At 33.9% G+C, this 23,415-nt stretch overlaps 1 protein-coding gene across 1 annotated transcript in view; it reads left to right on the top strand.

Moving 5' to 3' along the window:
* STXBP3 (syntaxin binding protein 3) overlaps positions 1–17,693 on the top strand; it is a 45,378-nt gene extending 27,685 nt beyond the window's left edge. Inside the window, exons 10-19 of the mRNA XM_016155622.2 lie at positions 1,819–1,914; positions 2,048–2,105; positions 5,312–5,377; positions 6,173–6,253; positions 7,141–7,279; positions 7,563–7,669; positions 8,157–8,249; positions 9,937–10,022; positions 15,886–16,034; positions 16,995–17,693. Coding sequence (XP_016011108.1) covers positions 1,819–1,914; positions 2,048–2,105; positions 5,312–5,377; positions 6,173–6,253; positions 7,141–7,279; positions 7,563–7,669; positions 8,157–8,249; positions 9,937–10,022; positions 15,886–16,034; positions 16,995–17,089 — 970 coding nt within the window. The 3' untranslated portion in view covers positions 17,090–17,693. The remainder of the gene's footprint in view (positions 1–1,818; positions 1,915–2,047; positions 2,106–5,311; positions 5,378–6,172; positions 6,254–7,140; positions 7,280–7,562; positions 7,670–8,156; positions 8,250–9,936; positions 10,023–15,885; positions 16,035–16,994) is intronic.
* The last annotated feature ends 5,722 nt before the right edge of the window (positions 17,694–23,415 follow it).

Genomic DNA, 23,415 nt, shown 5'->3' with positions numbered 1-23,415 from the left:
ATTTTTTAAGAGAAAGAGAGAGGCTTATTTTATTTTCAAAGCTGTCGATAGATACTACCTTTTTTATGAATCAAAAAGTCCAGGGATAAGGATAAATGGAAGCATGAACTTCCTGTGGTTTGTGCTCTCATAATTTTTAATGGAAATAGAATACAAAGCAGGAAATTCTAAGTACCCAAAATCTGTTTTTCATCTTGGTGACCCCTTGAAATGTACTCTTAAAATGGAATTGTTGTCTTTTAATTGTCAGCCTTGCTACCTTAATCTTTGTTTATAAATCAAAGATTAAAGATTTTATGTAAGTACAAAGTGACATTTTAAATAACAAAAGGGCTTATATCTTTAGTGCATTCTTATAATGAAGCACAGTCATTCCTCCTGTAGACATCTGTAATTATGACCACCTAGGTAAATGGTTGTGTAGATAGGACCCATAATTTGGGGGGCCATAGAAATGATTGTATTCATACAGAAGAAATCTACATTTATTGTCTGCAGTCGAGCTAGGAAAGCTTAGTGCCATTCTTCTTAATCTTGCCTCAGGAAATTGAGTTCCAGGATGGTTGAATCTCCCTAGCTTCCCAAATGGAAGGCAGAAAAAGAGAAGGGAGAAGTTAATTTGAGGAGCAGTCAGGAAGTCCATTTTTAAGTTACCTCATGAACCTCTTGAATTGCTGCTGACTTCATTAGAACTCATTAAAGTAATCACAGTTTTTTTATGGCTACATTAGTTTTTCTATCATTTCCTTTCTCATTCTTTAACCCATTTCCTGTTTGCTCCTAAATACTCGCCAGCACTGTGGCTGCAGATAACTTGTGGATTACAGTCCTAACCTTACCCCCAAATCTTGCCACAAAATATCTTGTTTTTATTATTATTTTCTCATCACTCTAATATATTGATAGTCTTTGGATACAAATGACATCATTCTATTTACAGCATTCTATTTTTAGTAGCTGTATTTCCATTTACAACATTTAAGAATTCTCAGTTGCTGACAATGTCAAATCCTAGAAAACGTAGCATTTCTACACATGATTAACATCGTTCTGAAATAGTCATTAGCCGAGGATTCATTTGATGAATCCGATTTATGTACACCTTTCTGTTACACTAAGATTAGAAACAAAATCTGTTTAGAAATAACTCCAAGAAGTTTTTATATTTTATTTTCACATTGAAAACCAGTCACATTTGCTTCAGCCTCAGACAATTGTGTTTATGTAAAACTGAATTAATGCTGGCAATGAGCTGCACTTTTTTTTTTTTCTAAATGGGAAATGGGTTAAAGGAGATGTGGTTAAAAGGTTAGGGAAGGATGTGGTAACACAATACATGTTTGTGAATTTTGTGCCAACTCTGAACACCTTCCGTATTTAATAGGCTACATTAGGAGTGACATTTCTGTTTCTCACTCAATAAATGTTTGATAGTTGTGCTGATGGTTATTATCAAAATCATTTTAAGCAATTAGAACACAAAGTGTTAGTATGCTCAGTCTTGTTCTTAAAGTTGATTGTGGAACATTGAATTTTCATCTTATAAAATACCATTTTGCTAACCTAAAACTCTAAAATAATAACAGCTTAATCTAATGTTTGAAAGTAAAAATGTCTTGGTAGGCATAGCACTTTGATTTTTAACATGAGGATAGGGATATGCCTTAGTTTTCAGTAGGCATTCATTACCTTCCTAAAATAGTGAATATGTGCTCTTCAGTTCTTGAGCTTTGTCTTAAAATTATTATTTGTAAAATGTTTTTTCCACTTTTTTGAAGGAAAAATAATCCAAAGTTTTATAATTCTGTCTACTCGTAGATATAAAACAGATGGGAAGGAAAAGGAGGCAGTCCTTGAAGAAGACGATGACCTCTGGGTCAGAATTCGACACCGGCATATTGCAGTTGTATTAGAGTATGTGAACCCATTTTAATTTTTAATCCGTATTTTTTGAACATCAAGTATGTAATAGTACATTTTGTAATCTTAAAATATTTCTATAAAGAATTACACCTTGGGAGTTTAAAGAGTTCTTTCAATTTGACAGGGAAATTCCCAAGCTTATGAAGGAAATTTCATCAACAAAGAAAGCAACAGAAGGAAAGGTAAGAATCTTTTAATTTAACTTTCAAAATAATGATGGTGAATTTTAAGATTTGTTTAAAGGTTTTATTTTATCTATTTCACATTCCATTTGTGGAAATTTCTAACATATGCAAAAGTAGAAAAAATGAATTCCCATGTACCCATAACCCAGCCTCAACAGTTAGCAACATTTTGCCTGTCTTGCTTCATTGAGGTTTATTTTTGAAAGGCTGTTTAGCTAATTTCACTAATGCATTCTTGCTTATTATTTTTTTTTAATGTTGAAGTATAATTTACCTGAGTAAAATACACCGATCTTAAGTGTATACTCAGTGACCTTATGTTTTACACGTATGTGTACACACACACACACACACAGACACACACACACACACACCTGTGGAACCACCACCTAAATCAAGATGTATCAAGGTGTAGAACATTTTCATCATTCCAGAAGGTTACACAATGGTATCATCTGTGAAAAAAATATATATAATTTACCCTTTTCAATCTTTATTTTAAACTAGTTTTATAAGTAGTTAATACCTCTGAGCTCTAAAATGTAGAACAGAACTGGTGATAGAGGATATTATTGTCTCATTTCCTAAACTCGGGGGAAACATGTTTGATATTTTGAGTACTATATTAGTTTTAGTTCCTTAAATATACCCTTTTTCAGATTAAGGAAATTCCCTTCTATTTTTAAGTTGGCAGCTGTTTTTTTTTTAATCTTTCTGTTATTGAGTTGTAATTTAATTATACCTTATCCAGAGAATATGCACTGTATCATTTCAGTCCTTTGAAATTTGTTTGGTAAAGGTCCTATGTGTACTTGAAAAGAACACAAATTCTATGTCAGTTAAATTAAGTTGGTTTATCATGTTATTCAAATCTTCCATTTATTTGCTGATTTTTTTGTCTGCTTTTTCTATCGCTACTGAGAGTGTTATATTAAAACCTCTGATTATGACTGTGAGTTAGTTTGATTTTCTTCATAATCCTGTTAACTTTCGAACCTGTGTCAACTGATGAGGTCATGTTAGTTAGAATCATAAGATGGTTATCTTTCTGTTGAATTTACCTTTTTATCATCATAAAATATCACAGTCTAAAAACTCCATTTATCTTCTTCCTCCTTTGTGCTATTTTTGTCATATATTTTCTTAAACACATTATAAACTCAAGATGTTATTATTGTTTTAAATTCTCAGTAGACATTACCAACATTTATGAAATTTGTTGTTATTTAGTCTTTATTGCTCTTTGGTTTTCTATCTGAACTGAATGAATTTTTCTCAACTTTTGTCATTGTCTTTATCTAAGGATATCGTTTTTTTTGGTGCAGATTTTTCAGAGATAAACTTTTGTTGAATTTAGAATTTGAGGTTGGCAGTTTTTCTTTACCTTTCAGCAATTTTAAAGATTTTAGTGCATTACTTTCTGGCTACCATAATTACTGTTAAAGAAGTCAGCTATCATATTATTGTTATTTTCCTGAAGATAAAGTGCCTTTTTTCTTTATCTTTGATTTTTAGCAATTTGACCATGATGTGCTTTGATGTTTTTCTTGGTATTTATCCTCTGTTGGTTTGTTGAGCTTGGGTTGGTAACTTTCATTATAGTTGTAAAATTCTTTGCCGTTATCTTGATTCCTATCATCTTGATTTTGTTCTTTTCTCTCTCTCCTTCTAGGACTCCAGTCACATGTGCTTTAAATTTTTTGACCATATTCTACATCCCTTACATTCTTTTTCTTCCCCCTCCCTGCTCTGTGCTTCAGTGGAATTTTCTGTTAACCTGACTTTAAGTCTCTTTCTTCTTTCTATTGTTTCTAGTCTGCTGTTAAACCCATTTAATGTATTCTTTTTTTAAATTGAGTTATAAAGTAAAGATTTCCCTTTATAGTATACAATTCAAGTTGTTGGCAGTTATGAATAAAACCACTATAAATATTCAGGTTTTATGTGAACAGTGTTTCCATTCACTGGGGTAAATAATTAAGAGTGGATTTCTGGGTCTTATGGTGAATGTATGTTTGACTTCCAAACTGTTTCCCAAAGTGACAGTACCATTTTACCGTCCCACCAGCAATGTTTGAGAGTCCATTCATTATGTTCATAGTTTCAAATATCGCACTTAGTTCTAGGACATACGTTGAATTTTTTAAAATAAATTTTAATTCTGTATTGAAACACTACATCTTCTCATCCATTTAGTTCATCTTTTTCTCTGTTATGTTATTTTGAAATCCTTGTCTGCTAACTCCATCTGGATCATCTAGGGTCTGTTTTTATTGACTGTTTTATCATTTAAGTGTCGATCATTTTTTCCTGTTTTACATTCACAGTCATATTTGTGTGTTAGACATTTTGGATGATACATTGCAGAGGTTCTAGATGATGTTCTCTCTACAAAGAATATTGAGTTCTGTTCTGGCAGGTGGTTAATGTGCTGATGAATAACCTTGATTCTGTTGAGACTTCACGTAGGGTGTGTTATGGTGAGTGAATTTCACTCTTGCACTAATCCAAAGACATAGTTTTAGTACTGAATGTCTGGGATGTTCATTTCTTTGTATGGATCAAACAGTGCCAATATTCTCAGCACTGAGACCCCTCTGAAATCTTTGTCCAGCATTTAACCACCCAGCAGTTCTTCCCTGCTAGGCCTTTAGGAGCCATTCCCTTTACATATGCAGCTTAGTATTTGGCCAAGGATCCAAAGGCAACCCTTCTATACATCTTTGAGTTATGTTGTATCTGGCTGTTTTCACTCTAGTACCCTTCCCCCCAAACCCTACCTAGCAGTCACGAACTTTGATCTTTTTTCCCTCTCTCCAGAGAGAATATTGCTTTTCTTTTGAACTCTACTTCCTTAAACTGTGATTTGGAAAATGTCCCAGGGATAAGCCAGGTTGAGTGCAGGGACCACCTTCTGTGTTTTCCTCTGCTCAAGTATCTTCGCTGTGAATGATTTTTTAATCCATTAACTGAAAGCTATTGTCTTATTTATTTTATTCAGTTTTATTTTTGTTTATGGAGGGGGAGTAATTTGTTATGTTACTTTATCATGGCTGAAACTGGATATTTCTTGAATTTGTTTTCTTTAAAAAATTACCAAATACTTAGTAAATTGATAAATACTTAAAACTGCAGGATTTTAAAGTTGTTATATAGAATAACTGAATTATAAGTTTGATTTTATAATGTTTGACTTTTCCTAGACATCACTTAGTGCTCTTACTCAACTGATGAAAAAGATGCCCCATTTCCGTAAACAGATTACTAAGGTAAGCAGGACTGTATAAGAGGTACCTTGTCATTTTTAGTTTATTAGTCCATCTGTTTTTGTAGTCAGGTTTAGCAGTGGGTGTTGTGGAATACTTGGTGTTAGTTTCCCTCTAAAACCTTACCGTAGGCCTGAGAAATATCTCAAATATCTAAGCTTTCCAATAGTATTCACTATATAGAGAATTTAAATGTATCCATGTCTAACTTAAACTTTTTTATATTTTTGTCTTGAACAGCCAGAGAAAGTTTAGCATTTATCTACATAATATGAAAATTCAGCATTGGATCGACCAATGGTTGTTATTCTGTTTGGTTCTATAAATTAATAGCTATATATTAGTATATTTAAGAGTAAGGTATGTGGGCAGATAAACTATTTTTTTGCTATTCCAGTTATTCTTATGAGTCATGAGCAGAATAATCTTTACACTTTTTCTGTCATATTGCACCCTAATCAAGAACTAATAATATAAATTCAAACATGTTTTGCAGGACTTTAAGGACTTCACTTAAAGGACTTCACTTTTATATTCACCGTATTTTTTATTACTCATAAACCCAACATAAATTTTATCCTTCCACCCAATCTTTTGCTATCTGTTCATTGCCCCCTATAGGTCATATTAATTCTCACTTTTTTTTCTTTTCTTGAGCTATTTCACTTGCTTTATGTGGTACTTTCTTTTCCACCCAAGCCTTTACCCTCCTTCAGGCCAATCTCAGAAGTTTAATATTATCAGTTGCACAAATAGAAATTAAAATGCTTTAAATGATTGATTTCTTCTGTTTTTCAGCAAGTTGTCCATCTTAACTTAGCAGAAGATTGCATGAATAAATTCAAGTCTAATATAGAAAAGCTCTGCAAAACTGAACAGGTATGTGCAGGGTCAGAAATACCTATATACATAATAGATTTCTTGAGTGAACTTTCTAAGGTAAAACTTAACTTTGCTCCATATCATACACTGAGTCACAGAACCTGTCTTAGAAGGGGACACACCTATGCCATATTTAATACATCAGTCCCCACCAACATTAACAAGTACCTAAGCAGCATCATAGTAAGCGAGTCCCTCCTAATCTGTGATTATGCATTTCAATTGAATGGGGTGATTTGGAGCATTATTTCAGGGTACCATTGTTGGCAGGCCTTTCTCAGTAGGTGCAGCATTTAACGTAGCATCCTACAGAGTATTACATGAGCACATTTAACTTGTTTTAAGAGGTTCTTCTATAATGTGAAACTATTTAGATCAGTGCTGTCATAGAAATAGAATGTAGGTCACGGTAATTTTAAATATTCCAGGAGTCACATTAAAAAGATAAGAATCAAGTGCACTTAATTTTGGTAATATGTTTGACTGAACCTTACACATCCAAAATATTATCTTTTCAACATGTAATCAATATAAAAATTGTTACTGAAATATATTACATTCCTTTTTTTTTATACCAAGTCTTCAGAATCTGATGTTTTAATTTATAGCACATCTTAATTCAGACTAACCACATTTCAGGTGCTTAATAGCCACATGTGGCTCAGGCTGCTGTATTAGCACAGGTTTACATTAATGATTTTCTTCTCTGAATTATATTTTTGATTTTTTACATTTTCCATAATCAGTAGTTTATAAGCAATAACCACATTTTCTTGTGAAGTGTCATCAGTATTCCATTAAAATTTGGCAAGATTTAATAATAGATATTTTAAACTGAAAATGAATTTGGATTTTAGACAACTGACTATTTCATTTTTAATAAGGATCTGGCACTTGGAACTGATGCAGAAGGACAGAAGGTGAAAGATTCTATGCGAGTACTCCTTCCAGTTCTGCTCAACAAAAATCATGATAATTATGATAAAATAAGAGCAATCCTACTCTATATCTTCAGTATTAATGGTAATGGAGACTTTGTTTATTTCCATGAATATATTAGAATACCCCGTTCGAAAATCACTTTACAATGAATGGTTTACTAAAGATCTTAAGAGAATCTTAGAAAATTCAAAGGTAGTAGCTGAAATTGGTTAAGATAAAAGAAAAATGAAATCAAGAGAAGACTGAAGGGTATATAATTTAAATATTTGCTTTTTATTTAAAAAACACTTTATTCGCAGATATACCTAAAACCTAGACATTATTGTGGTAGCAGTTTTGTGACTTATATTTTTATTTATCTAAGGAACTACAGAAGAAAATTTGGACAGGTTGATCCAGAATGTAAAGATAGAAAATGAGAGCGACATGATTCGTAACTGGATTTACCTTGGTGTTCCCATTGTTCCCCCGGTAAGAATTCTTACATTCCGCATTACTTACATTATATGCATGTATGATTGTTTACATTATGTTTTCTTACATGAGCATCCATGTGGACAGTATTCTTAATTTCACTCTATAGATTTGGTAAGTAAAAAATTAAAATTTTGTTTTCTTTTCCATATATGAATAATTTGGACAAACATATCTTATGGCTTATGTTGTAATCTGCTATTTATGATTTTATTTTTATAAGAACTCTATTTAGAATCTCACTCTTTCCCGTGAAGTTTTATATCACTTTTGAGTAAACATACTCTCTGATACTATTATAAATTTTATTATTAAAGCACAAAATATGTGAAGTTATATGACTGCACTATTTAGATTATTTGAGTAGGAATTTCCAATCTTAAGTCAAATGCAATGTAGCATTTGCTGTAAATTAAATATCTGCTAGAAAACAAGAGAATATCACTAAATTACTGGTTTTTAATTTTTCTTCTAATTGTATTAGTCTCAACAAAGCAAACCATTAAGAAAGGATCGGTCTGCAGAAGAAACTTTTCAACTTTCTCGATGGACACCTTTTATCAAAGATATTTTGGAGGTAAAATTCATTAAATTTTACTTAAACCCCAAGTGCCCTTGTATAGTACATTCTTTATTCTTTGTATGTTTATCTGTCAGCCTGAGCATATCTATGGATCAGGAATTTTCTGCAGTACTGGCAAGGTTCACAAAAGAAAGCTGTATCTGGAGGTCAGGGGAGGAGAGGAAATTCTTGATTCTTTTCCTGAAGTCCTCAGAAACTCCCACCACTGACTGCCTCAAACTAAAAAAGCATACACATGCTTTATGATAACACTGCTATTGTTTTTAAATAACTATATGTAGCAGAAATATAAATAATTTGAATGAAAATATAAATAATTTATTTGAATGAAAGTTCAAAATAACACTTGTATATGTCACTATTAGAAAGTACAAGAATCTAATATTCTTGGAAATGAATTTGTGATTAAAATGTAAACCTCACTATAGGTTGCTATGATATCCAACAGATAGTAGATGCCTTTAGTACTCTCTGCTTTTAAAAAATAATACTCAATTATAGGAAATTAGTGGACTAATAAAAATTGCATTATAAGCTCAATAAAATAACATCGATTCTTCAGTCATAATCATATAGTTCTACTTATTCCAGTTTTCCTTTGACTTAAGCCCCAGTCTCTACTTTCCTTTGGGATCTAATTGGGCGCAATTTATTACTGTGATTTTTCTGTTTTGCTTGGCTAATTTTATGTCATTGACACGTGCCTAATCATAAATGAAAAATGTAAAGAATTTAGACTTTATTTTCTACAACATAAAATTTAGTTTTCCTCACCCACAACAAGGATATAAAACTAAGTAGTTGTTCTTGGCTGGTATTTTTAAAATAAGAATTGACTTTCTTGAACCCATTATCGATGATTTGCATGTTAAATTCAGAAAATCCACTTTTGGCTCAGTGGAAATCTAAGACCTTCAGGATATCTCTTGAAACTCGATTTCATAGTTTATTGCACTCTTACTGAAATATTCTCGGACTACTGAGAACTTTGTGCCCACTCCTTATGCCCACTTCTTGTGCCCACTTGTTAATAGTACTTGTACTGTCATGCTGTAAAGCTGTGGTATCCCATCTTTATTGATCATGCACACTTAACCGTAAAAAATGTGGACACGAGCCTACAGCACATGATTATTTACTTATAAACTATATATTACTGTACTAATAAAACATAATATATATAGTATATCCAACACATAGTGTATCGTAAGTGTAACCCTAAAAAGAAAAGGATAATTTAAAAAATGAAATGTAAAAGAAAATTTTCCTCATCCCCTTGGATTGTCTGTGTGCCCCTAGGCCAGGGTGCACATCCTGTTGCAGAACCATTGCTGCCAGGGCTGAGGCCTAGGCCCTCCAGCAGCCTAAGACTCAGTTAGTGTTTAGAAAACCCAGCACTCTAGATGTAAAGGTCCTGATAAGATGCCCGGAATCCTCACACCAGTGTGGGGACCCTCCAGATGAAGAAATGTAGGCATGCAATAAATACTGGTTAATGAGTCAGTAAATGATTGCATTAATTTTTGAAGCAAGTAAAATTTGTGAGTTTCAAAAGGGCTAACCTTACTTTATTAAATATTTATCCTTTTGTTCCTTAATTGAATTTTATGCAAAACAAACGATAAAAATATCCTGGAGTTTACAACATTTTCTTGATGGTGTTAACTTTTTTCTTCCTTAGGATGCCATCGATAATAGATTAGATTCAAAAGAATGGCCATATTGTTCCCAGTGTCCAGCAGTGTGGAATGGCTCTGGAGCTGTAAGGTAAAGCCTAGGAACAAGTTAATGACATTTTCAGTGTGATATTGCCAACCAGTAATCGAAATGGTACGCAGGTCATCTTGTATTGGCACCTTAAGGCATGTCAGAAAATTAAGAGGCAGTTTTTTTAAACTGTAACTTGTTTTAAATGAGTCCAGGCAAGCAATATGAAAATGTACTTTATTATGAAAAATATTTTTGTGAAACTAAAAAAGAGTATCTCATCATCTCTTTTTCCTTCACATAGTAGAGGACACAATCCTTTCTGATAATTTTTTTGTGGCGAAATATTTGAAACATTCAGAAAGCTCTAGAGAATATTATAATGCATACCCTTACACTCAATGTCCACCTTAACAGATGAATCATCATAAATACAATTCAAGTTTCCTGTATATCACACTCTGATTTGATTATTCTCCCTTTCTTCCCTATCCTGAATTTGGTATTTATTGTTCGTCTCATTCACCCACATGTCTTTGTACATTTTCTACATTTATTTGTATTTCAAATGATTATAGAGTTGTGTTTTGCAGGATTTTTCTCCTTATCATTGGCATTTAGCAGTTTAACTATGATGTATCTAGGTGGAGTTTTCTTTACGTTTATTCTACCTTGGGTTTGTTGAGAGTCTTGGATCTACAAGTTAATACTTTTTATCAAATTTGGAAGTTTTCAGTTATCACTTCTCCAAAATTTTTTCTGCCCATTTCTCTTTCCCTCCTCTCCTTTCAAAACTCAATTACATATGTGTTGTAAGGTTTGACATTGTCTCCTGGGTCACTGAGGCTGTTTACTTTTCTTTCATCTGTTTTCTTCCTGTTCTTCAAATATGATATCTGTCGATCCATCTTCAGGTTCTCTGATTCTTTCTTTTGACATCTTAAATCTGCTGTTGAGTCATCTATTGTTTTTCATTTCAGCATTCATGCTTTTCATATTTAGAATTTTCATTTGGTTCATTTTTTAGTTTTCTTTTTTGAGATTCCTCTGGTTAAATCATTTGCGTAATTTTTAATTCTTTGATCATATTTATAATAGTTGCTTTGAAATTTGCTAAATTCAACATCTGAGTCCACACAGGGTCAGTTTCTGTTGACTGCATTTTTTCAAAATGTGGATCACACTTGTCTATTTCTTTAATTCTTGGTTAAAAACTGGACCTTTTAGATAATGTAGCAACTCTAAATTGTTTTTGTTTTAGTAACTTGTGTGGACTTAAACTGTGAGATTATTCTCCCCCACAGGGTGTAGCCACTAATGTGACTTTTTTTTTTTTTTTTTTTTTTGGCTTGGTTCTTAGTAGTTGCGCCTGTTTTTGCATAGTTTAGAGGTCAGCAAGTTATCTGGATAGAGATTGTGTTTGGATACCTTGAGCCTGTATAGCTTCCAGTGTCTGCTTATCAAGCTGAGTATGGAGTAAGGAATGCATTTCATGCCACAGTCAGTTCTTGACTCTTTTTTTGTTTATTTTTCCCCTGGGCGCTCTCAGGCTTTCCTTACACATGCATAATTTTGGTGGTCAGCTAAGGAAGGGTATGTGGAGACCTTGTCATTGCCTTCTTTGGCTTTCTGACATCCAGATTTCCCTTATTAAATTTTTGACTGATTTGCTGACCAAAACATTGGACTACCAGAGCTTCATCCCTTCCTGTTCTGAGCTAGATCTGCCATTTTAAACCAGCAAAGCTGCAGGATTTTGTACTCCCTCTGCCACCCTACCTCAAATCAAGCATTCACCTCTGGCAGGAAAGCCGGTGGTTTTCACAATCAGCCTGAAGTCAGTAAAGCTTATAGTTTTTGCCAACTAATTTGGGGGTTTGGGGCGGGGACGATGAGGATAGGGTGCAGCATCAGGCTAGGAGGTCACGTGGTTACCACTGCCATTCTTACTTGATATTCTAGCATATATTCAAGAGTACGTGCTTCTCAATTTTTTGTCTGCCTGTAGTTGATTTCCAATTGACCTGAAATGTTTGTTTTCCCTACAATTTCTTTTCTTGAAGAGGAATCTCCTGACCACCTTACTCTACCATGACCATCAGTTTTCTCTGTAGTCGTGTTTTTAAACTTAATATAAATGGTGTCATATGATGTGTCCTTCTGCAACTTGCTTTTTTGGTTATTTCAATATTACATATGTGAAGTTTATTCCAGAATGATATATGTATAAAATTTCACTAATGGTTGGTATGCTTATATGAGTGCCAGTTTATTCATCTCTTTTCCAGCCAATGGAAATTTAGTCCATGTCAAAACTGGCACCATTGCCAACAATATATAGTGAGCATTCTTCTACATTTACATGTATTCCAGTGTTTCTCTAGGGTGATTCTCTTGGATTGAGGACTTTATTTAGTTTTGTTTTGTTTTTTCCTTTTCTACTGGTTTGAAAGTTATATAGCCTATTTGTATTTTTGTAGCAGTTATCCTTAGAATTTTAATATGCTTCTTTGACTCCACAAAGTTGAAATTAATTAGTATCTTTGCCTTCCTCTGGAATGATACAGAAACCTTAGAACAGCTTAGTTCAAACCACAAACCTTTTAAATGTTATCGTAATACTTTCTTTTAGCTCACCTTGTCTTTTTTTGCCTCCCAAAATAATGACCAGCGTTTTTTTTTTTTTTTTTTTTTTTAGTATGTTCACGTTATATTGCTCACCACTACCACTCCCTTGTATCCTCTTTTTGGGGCTCAGTTACCTTCTTTTCTGAAGTATATCCTTTAGAAATTTTTTCTGCCTGAGTCTGTTGGTGGTGGTCTTTGTTTTTTTTTGTCCGAAATTATCTTCATTTTGTCCTTACATGATGGCTGTAAAATTTTTTGGTTCACAGTAATTTTCATTCACCTCTTTGAGATGCTATTCTACTGTTTTCTTGAATTCTTTTTAAACTTTTGGGAAGGTACGTATATGGGGGTAGGGTCTTTTTGTCAGTTTTATCATAAATAATTTGCTTTTGTAGGTAATATGCCTTTTCTCCCTGGTTATTTTTCGTCTTTGATAATCTGTACATACCCATGTTATATCTACCTGAGGATTGAGTTTTCTTTCTTTGGGATTCATTGTGTTTAGGAAGCACACTGAATCTGAGGTTTCATATCTTTTATAAATTCTTTAAACATTGCCATTTTGCAGTCTTGGTTTTATTGAGATACCTCATTCTATCTTCATGTTTTATAATCTCATTTTAATATTTTTTTTTACTTTTTGTGTTTCATTCTGGAAAATTTTCTTCAGACTTAGTTTTCAATTATTTAGCTCTCTCTTAAATTTGTGTCTAACCTGCTGAGTAAGCTATTTTTTGAGTGTCTGTGCTCAGTGACTTTACATTTTAAAAGTTCAACTTGTTTCTTTTTTAAATATGCTTAGAATTTTTTATTTCTTATTTTGTCATTCTTTCTGTATTTTTTATTTTTATGTTTGTCATTTACATTAAACAAAAATTTTAACTTCCATGGCTGAAAGTCTTTTCAAAAGGAAAAGTTTATTAGGCCATTGTTAACAACAACAACAAAAAAGACCAGTCTTGGGGCATGAGTCTAAACCACCTGTAGCACGGCTAGGAAGAAAAGACAGATGTGCCCATTGTCCTGGAGTTTTGCAGATGTTTTTTATACATCAAGTAGAGGGGAGAAAGATGTAAGCCGGTCTGAAAGGACTTACATTTGCTATAGACAAGGGAAGGGGCTAGTTCTTGGGTGGGCACAGCAGAGGCCACAGCAGAGTCCCTACAGCTCATGTGTAAGTGAGAAGCAGAGGCTCCTGGGGTTCAACTGCTGCCTCGTTATTCTCTCTTTTTAGGTGATCTCAGAAATAGCCGCCCGGAAGTTAATTTAATAATTTAACACTCCTTAATAATTTAAGGAGTGTGAGCAGCCTTTGTTGGTTTTGCATTATAGTTGTTAACCAATTAACCACTTTTTGTCTCTTCCTTCCACCCTCTGGCCTGCTATATTTTAATTTATGACATCTCAGAATTTTCTTCTTGTTCTTTTTCTTTTTTTTCTTTCTCTTTTATTTATTTATTTTTTTTTAGGCAAGACTAAGAACATTATTAAAAGTTTATTGTGGGATCTTACATTGCAGGGTCTTAGAGGTCATCTAGAGCATGGTTTCCAAAGTAGGTAGCAAGATGATCTATTGGGTGGTTATTTTTACCTGAAAGAGGGAGAATTAAGCTTTATTTATATACACTAGTACGTGTATATAATTTATAAGCTAATATATATGTTTAATAGGTGTACATAAATGTTTATTTAAAAATATTTATATACTTCTCAAATAAAAGTTCCCAAGTTTGACCAGTGGGGTGTAGGACAGTAGAGGCGAGCCCTGTGATCTAGATCAGTGCTATCCAATAGAAAGAACATTCTTTCAGTGAAGGCATTGTGCTATATCTGCGCCGTCCAGTGTGATGGCCACTAGCCTGCGTGTACTACTGAGTACCAGTATGTGGCTAGTGTGACTGAGGAACTGAATTTTTAATTTAATTTAATTTAATTTAATTTAATTTAATTTAATTTAATTTAATTTAATAGCCTCATATGGCTAGTGGCTGCTGTATTGGACAGTGCAAGTATAAAGCAATCTGGGGGAGGAAATGGTAGAAATAATGGCTACTATTTATTGAGTGCTTTCCTGATACCAGATTCCATACTTAGTATATTTTATACATCATTTCATTTAATCCTAGAAACAACTTTTAAGGTTTAGAGAGAGGCTAAATGACTTGCTGAAAGTTATTCTGAACTAGAAAGAAGCAGAATCAGAGTTGAAACTCAGGTCTAACTTTTTTTTAACAGCTTTATTAAGGTATAATTGACTTAATATAATATGTTTAAAGTATACAACTTGATGTTTTGATATATATACATTGTGAAATGATCACCATAAGCTAATTAATACATCTCTTCCACATAGTTACCATTTTCTTTATTTTTTTTACAGTGAGGCTTAATTTAAGATCTACTCTCTTAGCAGATTGCAAGTATACAGTTTTGTTAACTATAGCCACCATGCTATGCATTAGATCTCTAGAACTTACTAATCTTGTATAACTGAAACTTTGCCTTCTGACCAACATTTCCCCCTCCCTCAGCTGTTGGCAACTAACATTGTATTCTCCGTTTCTATGAGCTTGACTATTTTAGGTTCCACATATAAGTGAGATCATGCAGTGTTTGTCTTTCTGAGTCTAGCTTATTTCACTTAGCATAATGTCCTCCAGGTCCATCCATGTGTTGTAAGTGGCAGAATTTCCTTTTTTTTAAGGCTGAATAATATTCCATTTTATATACACACACCACATTTTCCTCATTCATTTGTTCATCAAAAGACATTTAGGTTGTTTCCATATCTTGGTTATTGTGCCTACTGCTGCAGTGAACATGACAGTGCAGATTTGTCATCAGTATCTCCTGTCATCAAACTTTCCTGAGTTCCAGCAAGGGACATCCCAGTACCACATCAGCTCCAAATCAGTAACTGCAACCCCTGTCCCCCATGTCTGTAAAACCCTGTTGTTTCTGTGCTACTCCCCCCATTTTTTTTAACTTCAAGAAGTCAGACTTTTCAAGTATATTATTTTTTCACATGAAATAAATAAGAGAGAATATTAGCTCTATTATATAGGTGAAAATGCTGGGCTAGATTATGAGTGATTTGTCCAAACTATCAGATCAAAATTAAACTTGAAGGCGGGGCCATCCTGCCTAATTCTCAGTGCCCACTCATACTACAGTATTAAGTCATTTCCATAAAATCAGTGTAATTGGTGGCAAATTTGAGTTGGCTTGAGTTAGGCTTTTTTAAAGTATGGCTTTGGAAGTGTTTTTAACACATTTGTGTTATTTTATTTTTTAGTGCCCGCCAAAAACCCAGAGCTAATTATTTAGAGGACCGAAAGAGTGGGTCAAAGCTGATTGTTTTTGTAATTGGAGGAATTACGTACTCTGAAATGCGTTGTGCTTACGAAGTTTCTCAGGCACATAAATCCTGTGAGGTTATCATTGGTAAGACTTGCTTTCCTGTCTCCTACCTTTTTAATCAAACTCTAAATGCAGAAATATATATGTAAAACTTTGTCTTGTATTTTATTTTTAGAACTAAATTATTGAATGCAAAAAACTTTAAGTCATAGTATGTTTTAGCTGATGTACTACTACAGTTTTTTCCCGATCAACCTTTTTTTTGTGTGTGGTGACATTGGTTAACAAAATCCAATAAGTTTCAGCCGTATGTTTTAACAGTAAGGCATATATATATTTACACTGTGTGTTCACCTCCCATAGTTAGATTTCTTTCTGTCACCACATATTTGACCCGCTTTGCCCCATCTACCTCCACCTTCCCCTCACTCTCTACCCTCTGGTATCTGGACGACCTTTTTGATAATTTTTTAAAAAATATCATGCCTTTGAGGGAATGAGCTTCAAAATATTATATTCTTTAAATATCAAATATTTCCTTTAAAATATTGTGTTCTATACTTTTCTTACTCTCATCATTAAATAACTTTTGAGATAATTTAGTACAAAAATATTTGTAATTGTTTTGTGGATGTGGTCCTAATATTGGCAAGGCCTATATGGACTTAAGTTTTAAGGATTTTGGTCAAAGCCAAATTCTCCTGACTCAAACCTCAGTTTGAAGCACTGCTTAATGGTTACACAGAGACAGTTCTGTCACAAGGATAGAATAACCTCCAATTTTGCTCTTCAGTATATCAGTGTATAGCACAAAGCACTAGGAGTGGGCAGGGTTCCTGAAGGTTTACTGAGCATGCTCAGTGAAGAGAAAGGATTGAAATATTATAGGCAGATTTTAGGACAGTGTCCTATAGAAATTTCACTAAATTGCTCCAAGTTACTACACTTCTCATATTTGAAGGACAGGACAATATAGTTATGTAGATAGCCAAAGAATATCTATTTAACTGCTGGCCTCTGAAAATTTACCTTTTTCCCTACCAGGTTCTACACATATTTTAACACCTAAAAAGCTGTTGGATGATATAAAGATGCTGAATAAATCCAAGGACAAAGTCTCCTTGATTAAGGATGAATAGCCTTTGTTTTTTGGTTTGGAGATTCTTATTAATATGTTCAACTAAAATAGATGAAGACAGTGTTGCTATCATGTAATTTAAACATTGTAAATATTTTGTGGAATAATGACTTTTCAAATAAATTTCTTAAAGGGCTATTGACGATTACATATAATTGGATTTGCCGCTTTTAATAATTTAAATATTGTAATGCTTTGTAGATAATAAATGTTAAAATGCTTTCTAAAAGGAAAATTTTTTATCTTTGTAACAGAATATATTAGAGTTGTGGGTAATTTTTCATAATCACCTCTGTCAGATACTTATCTGTCTTATGCTGAAGTAAGTTTTTTGGGGAAAGAATGATTTTAAATGAAAGGCTACAAAAGTGATAACTGTAAATGTGTATGTGTGATAATGCAGTTTTTCTTTCTACTGAAATTCATAATTTCTTTTATATGTAAAATAACTGAGTCATTAAAGAAATAGAATGATTTCACAGTACATACTGTCTTGCTAGATACTTCTAAAGAACACAATTTTATATAACTTTGAAATCATAAATGTTTAAATTGGAAAACCAAAAATAATTGTGAACATTCTAAGAGAAAATAAATACATAATTAAAAATTATCTTTGTTAAGATAACCCCTGTTGGCTTTTAAAAGAATAATGTAATATATGTGTAAGGTTGGATAATATAGTCGTATGTCACTTTAGCAACAGTGGTATATTCTGAGAAATGCATCGTTAGGCGATTTTGTCCTTGTGCGGACATCAGTGAGTGCACTTAGCGTAAACCTAGTTGGAACAGCCTACTGCACACCAAGGCTGTTGGTATAGCCTATTACTCTGAGGCTACAAACCTGTACAGCGTTTTACTGTACAAAACAACACAAGATTAAATCCAGTACAAAAGACACTAAACAAGTGAAGATGAGGCTGCTCCTAGTGTAACATGGATAATGCTTTACAGGAAACTTTTTTTATAAGTAGAAAGAGTACGCTCTAAAATAATGATAAAAAGTATAATGTAGTAAATACATAAACTAGTAACTCATTTATTACCACTATCAAGTATTACATAATATACATAATTATATTTGCTATATGCTTTTATATGGCTGGCTATACTGTAGGTTTGTTTACACCAGCATCACCATAAACGTGAATAATGTCTTGTGTTATGACATTATGGCGGCTATGATGTCACTAGGTGATAATTTTTCAGCTCCAGTATAGTCTTATGGACCGTTGTCATACATGTGGTCCATTGTTGACCAAAATATCATTATTCCACACATGACTGTAAGGATATGTATGGACATGTGTTATGGAAAGGGAACATCTTTATTTCAAACTGGTCCTTTTACCTGGCCTCATATCACAGTGTTCTGTGATATAATGGACCACAATGTTATAGATCACTTGTTTTCAGAGTTTTGCTCTTACAAATAATGCTGCATTGTTTGGGTACGTTTGCAAACTTACACAAATATTTCTATAAAATAAATTTCTAGCAATCACATAGTTGGTCAAAGTATTTGTGCATTTAAAATACTGTAATAGATATGCATTTTTAATTTTTATATAGATAAACCCATCACTTTTCCTTTGTGGTTTCTGAATTTTGTGTTATACATAGAAATACCTTTTGCACCCAAGATTACTAGTTCACCCATTGTTTCGTTTAGAACATTGTGATAGTTTCAATTTATTCTTTTACAGGTAACTAATTCACCTGGAATTGATTTTAGTGTGAGAATATATGCTAGATATTGTCTCTTGGCACTTGGCATTATGTCCCATTCCTCCCACCCCATACCACAGGGGATGGAAGGCTAAAAATGAAGTTTTGCTGACTCAGAGGTAAATATGGTTTTGAACAGGTTAAATTCTACCAGTGATTTGGTCAAGATTTGAGAGGTAAGAGGCAGAGGGCTTACACGATGGCTGGTGCCAGTGGCCGGGTTAGCTCCTGCCTCATAGCAACCAGGCCCTGCATCTCAGTGTGCCTCCTGCTTCATGGGTACGAGGCAGTGCTCGTGGCGGCGGCAGCACTAGCTTCCTTTCCCTGGATCACAGATGATGATATGGCCTTGGTTTAAAAAAGCATGGTGATCCCCAGTTTCTGCCCTTACGGCTTTTCCCAAGATTTTTAAGGACCTAATTCTCTGTGTGAAATCCCTTTCTACCTGAAGTATCTAGAGGAGTTTCTTTTCCTACAGTGAACTCTGATACAGTGTTTAACAGGAATCCAGCTTTATTTCTGTCTAAACAGCCAGATATTGTACCAGATTTTATTATTTCTTTTCCCTAGATAATCTGAATTATATAACCTTTATCATAGGCTAAATTTATGTTTGTATTTTGGTTTATTTCTGGATTCTGTTTAATAGGCATTTAGTATTTCTTTTTCCCTTTGTATTTCAATTCATTGTATGTTTTAATATATGATGGATATAATCTCTACTCCACCTACATCTAAATTACTGTTATTTTCAGAAATTTTCTGGCTATTTTTCTAAATTAACTTCAGTGTCATTTTATTAATACCAGAAGTTATTTTGGTATTTTCATTAGGTTTGCAGTTAATTTATAGGTTAACTTAGAAAAACTGACATCCTGATAATATTGAAACTTGATATTCAGGAATATGGAATGTCTTTTCATTTACTTAAGTCTTTATGACTCTCAGCATCTTCATTTTCTTCATACAGGTGCTGCATATTACCGTATCTTTTATGGTTCCGTGTGAATTGGATCTTCTTTTCAAATAGATTTTTAATATAAAGTTGTTTTGAGATAAAATTTCATAACTTGCTATTTACTAAGTAATGATTAAAAAATAATGATGTGCAAATGCTTTCTTAGTGCTCTATATGTACCAGGCAGCATTTTTTCATACTATAGTATAACTTTATTTGATTGTGAGCTTTGTGAGGGCCGAGGCTATATTTTCTTTTTCTTTTTTTATTAAAAATTATTGGGGTGACAAAATCAAGTAAGTTTCAAGTGTACAGTTCAACAAACAGTATGTCATATATATATTGCATTATATGTTCACACCCAAAGTTAGATTTCCTTCCATCACCAAATATTTTACCCCATCTCCCCTCCCCCTTCCCTCTGGTAACCACTAATCCACAGTTCGTCTCCATGAATCTGTTAGTTTGTCCTGTTTGTTGCTTTCAGTTTTATATCCCATATATGAGAGAAATCATACGGTTTTAAGCTTTTTCTGTCTGACTTTGCTTATATCGATCCATCTGTGTTGTTGCAAATGGCAGTATTTCATTTTTCTTAAGGCTGAGTAGTAGTCCATTGTATGTATGTACCACAGCTTCTTTATCCAGTCATCTATTGTAGGACGCTTTGGTTTCTTCCATGTCCTGGCCACTGTGAATAATACTGCTATGAACATCAGGGTGCATATATCTTTGCAGTTAAACATTTTAAGATTTTTTGGGTAAGTACCCGGAAGAGAGATTGTTGCTGGATCATATGGTAATTCCGTTCTCAGTTTTTTGAGGAAGCTCCATACTGTTTTCCATAGTGGTTGTACCAGTTTGAATTCCCACCATCAGTATATGAGGGTTCCTTTTTGGCCAGGCAACATTTTTAAGTCTTTACATTGCTTCGTTTAATCCTGTGAGGATAGGTACTGTTATTATCATCTCCATTTTAAAGCTGAGGAAACTAGGACTCAAAGTTCTGCAGTTTAACCTGGTTGTGTATGTGGAGGGGAAGGCTTGACATTAATAAACAGCTCTTTTCACATACTAAGCATGAGAATAGTACATTCCAGTGAGGGTTAATTTTCAGTGTCTGGTTCTACCTGAGATCATTTTCTGCCTTGGTAATTATCCGTCCAGGGTTAATAACGTATGGAACAGAGATTTAGACTAATCCAATGCTCTGTGACACGTGGCACTGAGAGTGCGATGACAGCAAACACTGGCCCAGTTAGTGACCTCAGTGGTCACTTTGCCCTGTCATACTGATGTGACATCCTTCGATGCCTGCATTTCACCTATATTTTAGGCTTAGAATTGGAGAGACCTTTTGTTTTCTAAATCTGTTACTGAATTTGAAGACATAAGAGGTCATCTCACATAAATTTCTTAGGATAGCTATTCCCCCTTCCCCTAGAATCAGCAATGACACATTCTGATATCAAGACCTAGAAAAAGGCTTTTTTTGTTGTTGTAGCTAACAAGCCATTTATTCAAATCACTGAAGCAGTTTTGCTTCCTGTTGAAATGTGCTCGGTCCATAAAGTGTAGTGGATTCACATTGCTCAGCCATATTCACAAAAAGGAAGAAAAATATCAGCAGTTCACAAGACACAAAAATTTTTGAATTTGAGTCCAAATGGCCCAGATCCTGGCAGTTTATTTTGTAAGATACGATGCCTCCTTTTAACTCAGTGCTGCTACAGGTATCTGGTACCCCATGCGAATCTCACCAAGATGCAGGCAAATTTCTTTAAAATCAAGGGAGCAAGGACTGTCTTCCTCCACAGTAAAATTTCCACTACCAAACAGTTTGAGTATTAAATATAAATACATACTAGTATGAATTAGGTCTATTTTAAATTATTAAGATTACTATAGAAAGGAATGATAAAAAGATGAGTTTTTATTTGTACAATCTGATAGTTAACTAAAGTGATGGCTTGGACACGCTCTTAAAAAGGTGAAAGAATTATTCTGCAGCCCCACCTTGGCCTGCTCTCTGGGTCTTGGCAGCCTCGAGCAGGAAGCAAGCACAAAGAGGCCTGTCATTACAACACTACTGCCCCCAGCAACCCCGAGCCCCTTGACTCAGTGTTAGAGATAAAATCGTTTACCAGGCTTGTTTTTCTGGTTTATTACTGCAGCAGAATTAGAAGAGAGGTCTGTCAGCATTGACACAAAGAAGTTGAATGGGGGAGGAGGCAGTCAAGGCTACAGAGTCAGATATAAAATTATCCTTGTAAATCAAAGCCTACGTTAGCACTGTGTCAGAACACCTTAAGGACATTACCCTATTTGTTTCCTGGTTTAGTCATGTTGCAGTGATTGTTCCCAGTGGCCCCGAATCATCAAGAAATATAAAATTCATTTAGAATACAGTTTAATAAAGCAGAGATGGGTCATATTTTTAAATCAAAAATGGTTATAATAGTAAATTTCTCTAAAGGATAATTTGAGGGATTAGGAACATTCATTTATGGTAGTCCTCTCTAAACTGAGTTCCAGGGATTTGCTTCAGGTATCGATGAACTTTTAAAAATTGTTGCAAAATCGTGTGTGTTCATGTATTTTCAGATTCTCAGACAATTGAACTCCAAAAAGGTTAAGAACGAATGAATTGTTTAAGAATACTTCAACTAAGAAGTGTGTAATTTTAAACTTGGGGACAGGCTGGTGATGCTTGGCACATAAAACAGATTTATCAAGTTGTGATTATATTTAGGTAAGTGATGAACCTAGAAGCTCTTAGTACATACACTCTGAGTTCCTTTTTCTCTCTTAAATACTGCTACCAGTCTTCACTGTCTTATAGTGCCACTGCTTAAGGTAAATTTAGCTACAAAGTCAGAGCTATCTTCAGGCTAGTGTCTGCTTTTTCTCTTTCAAGGTACCCAAAACCAATTCTGAAGCCCTGACGTTAAAAATAGCTCATTCTCCAGCCAGCTAGACAAATAGCAGCTGCTTTAGCACAAAAATCTTCAAAGTGGGAATAGATTCAACTCACTCTTTCCCACTGAGCAAAGCTCTGGGGTTTGGGAAGCCATTTGTTGTATGTTTGGAGTGAATGAAGGCCTCAGGAAAGAGGGAAAGAACCAGTAATTTGCTACTCTGTCATTAAGGAGATTATAAATGAGCCTTCAAGAAGCAAATCCAAATTTTGTTCTGACATTCGACATAAAATGTTAGAAATTTACTTAATCCCTGGTCCACAGTTGTAATGAATTTTCATTTTTGTCCCAAATTTCATTAATCTATAACTATCATTTTTGCATATTTCTGACTTCAAGAGATCTTTAATCAAATGATTTATAAACATATAATTTTATACAGTACAGAAAGTCTCAATGAAAACTTAACAATCCTCCCCGTCCCCACAAAACTCCCAGTTCCATTTCTTAGAGGTCCACTGAATATTTTTGTGTGCTTTCCAGAAAGTATATATTCCCTTTGAAAAACACACAAAAGGTCACACTGTATTTATTGTTAGGCATCATGCTTTTTTTCATTATCTTGCAGACAATCCATCTCTTCTTTTAAGTGGCTGCAGGGTATTCACTATGACTGCTGTTATTTACGAATCCTCACATAGGATATTTAGATCAGTTCCAC

Source organism: Rousettus aegyptiacus, unplaced genomic scaffold, assembly GCF_014176215.1.
Source record: "Rousettus aegyptiacus isolate mRouAeg1 unplaced genomic scaffold, mRouAeg1.p scaffold_m13_p_17, whole genome shotgun sequence".
NCBI classification, from domain to species: Eukaryota; Metazoa; Chordata; class Mammalia; order Chiroptera; family Pteropodidae; genus Rousettus; species Rousettus aegyptiacus.
The sequence above is the reverse complement of the archived record's forward strand: the minus strand, read 5'-3'. Positions and strand labels throughout refer to the sequence as shown.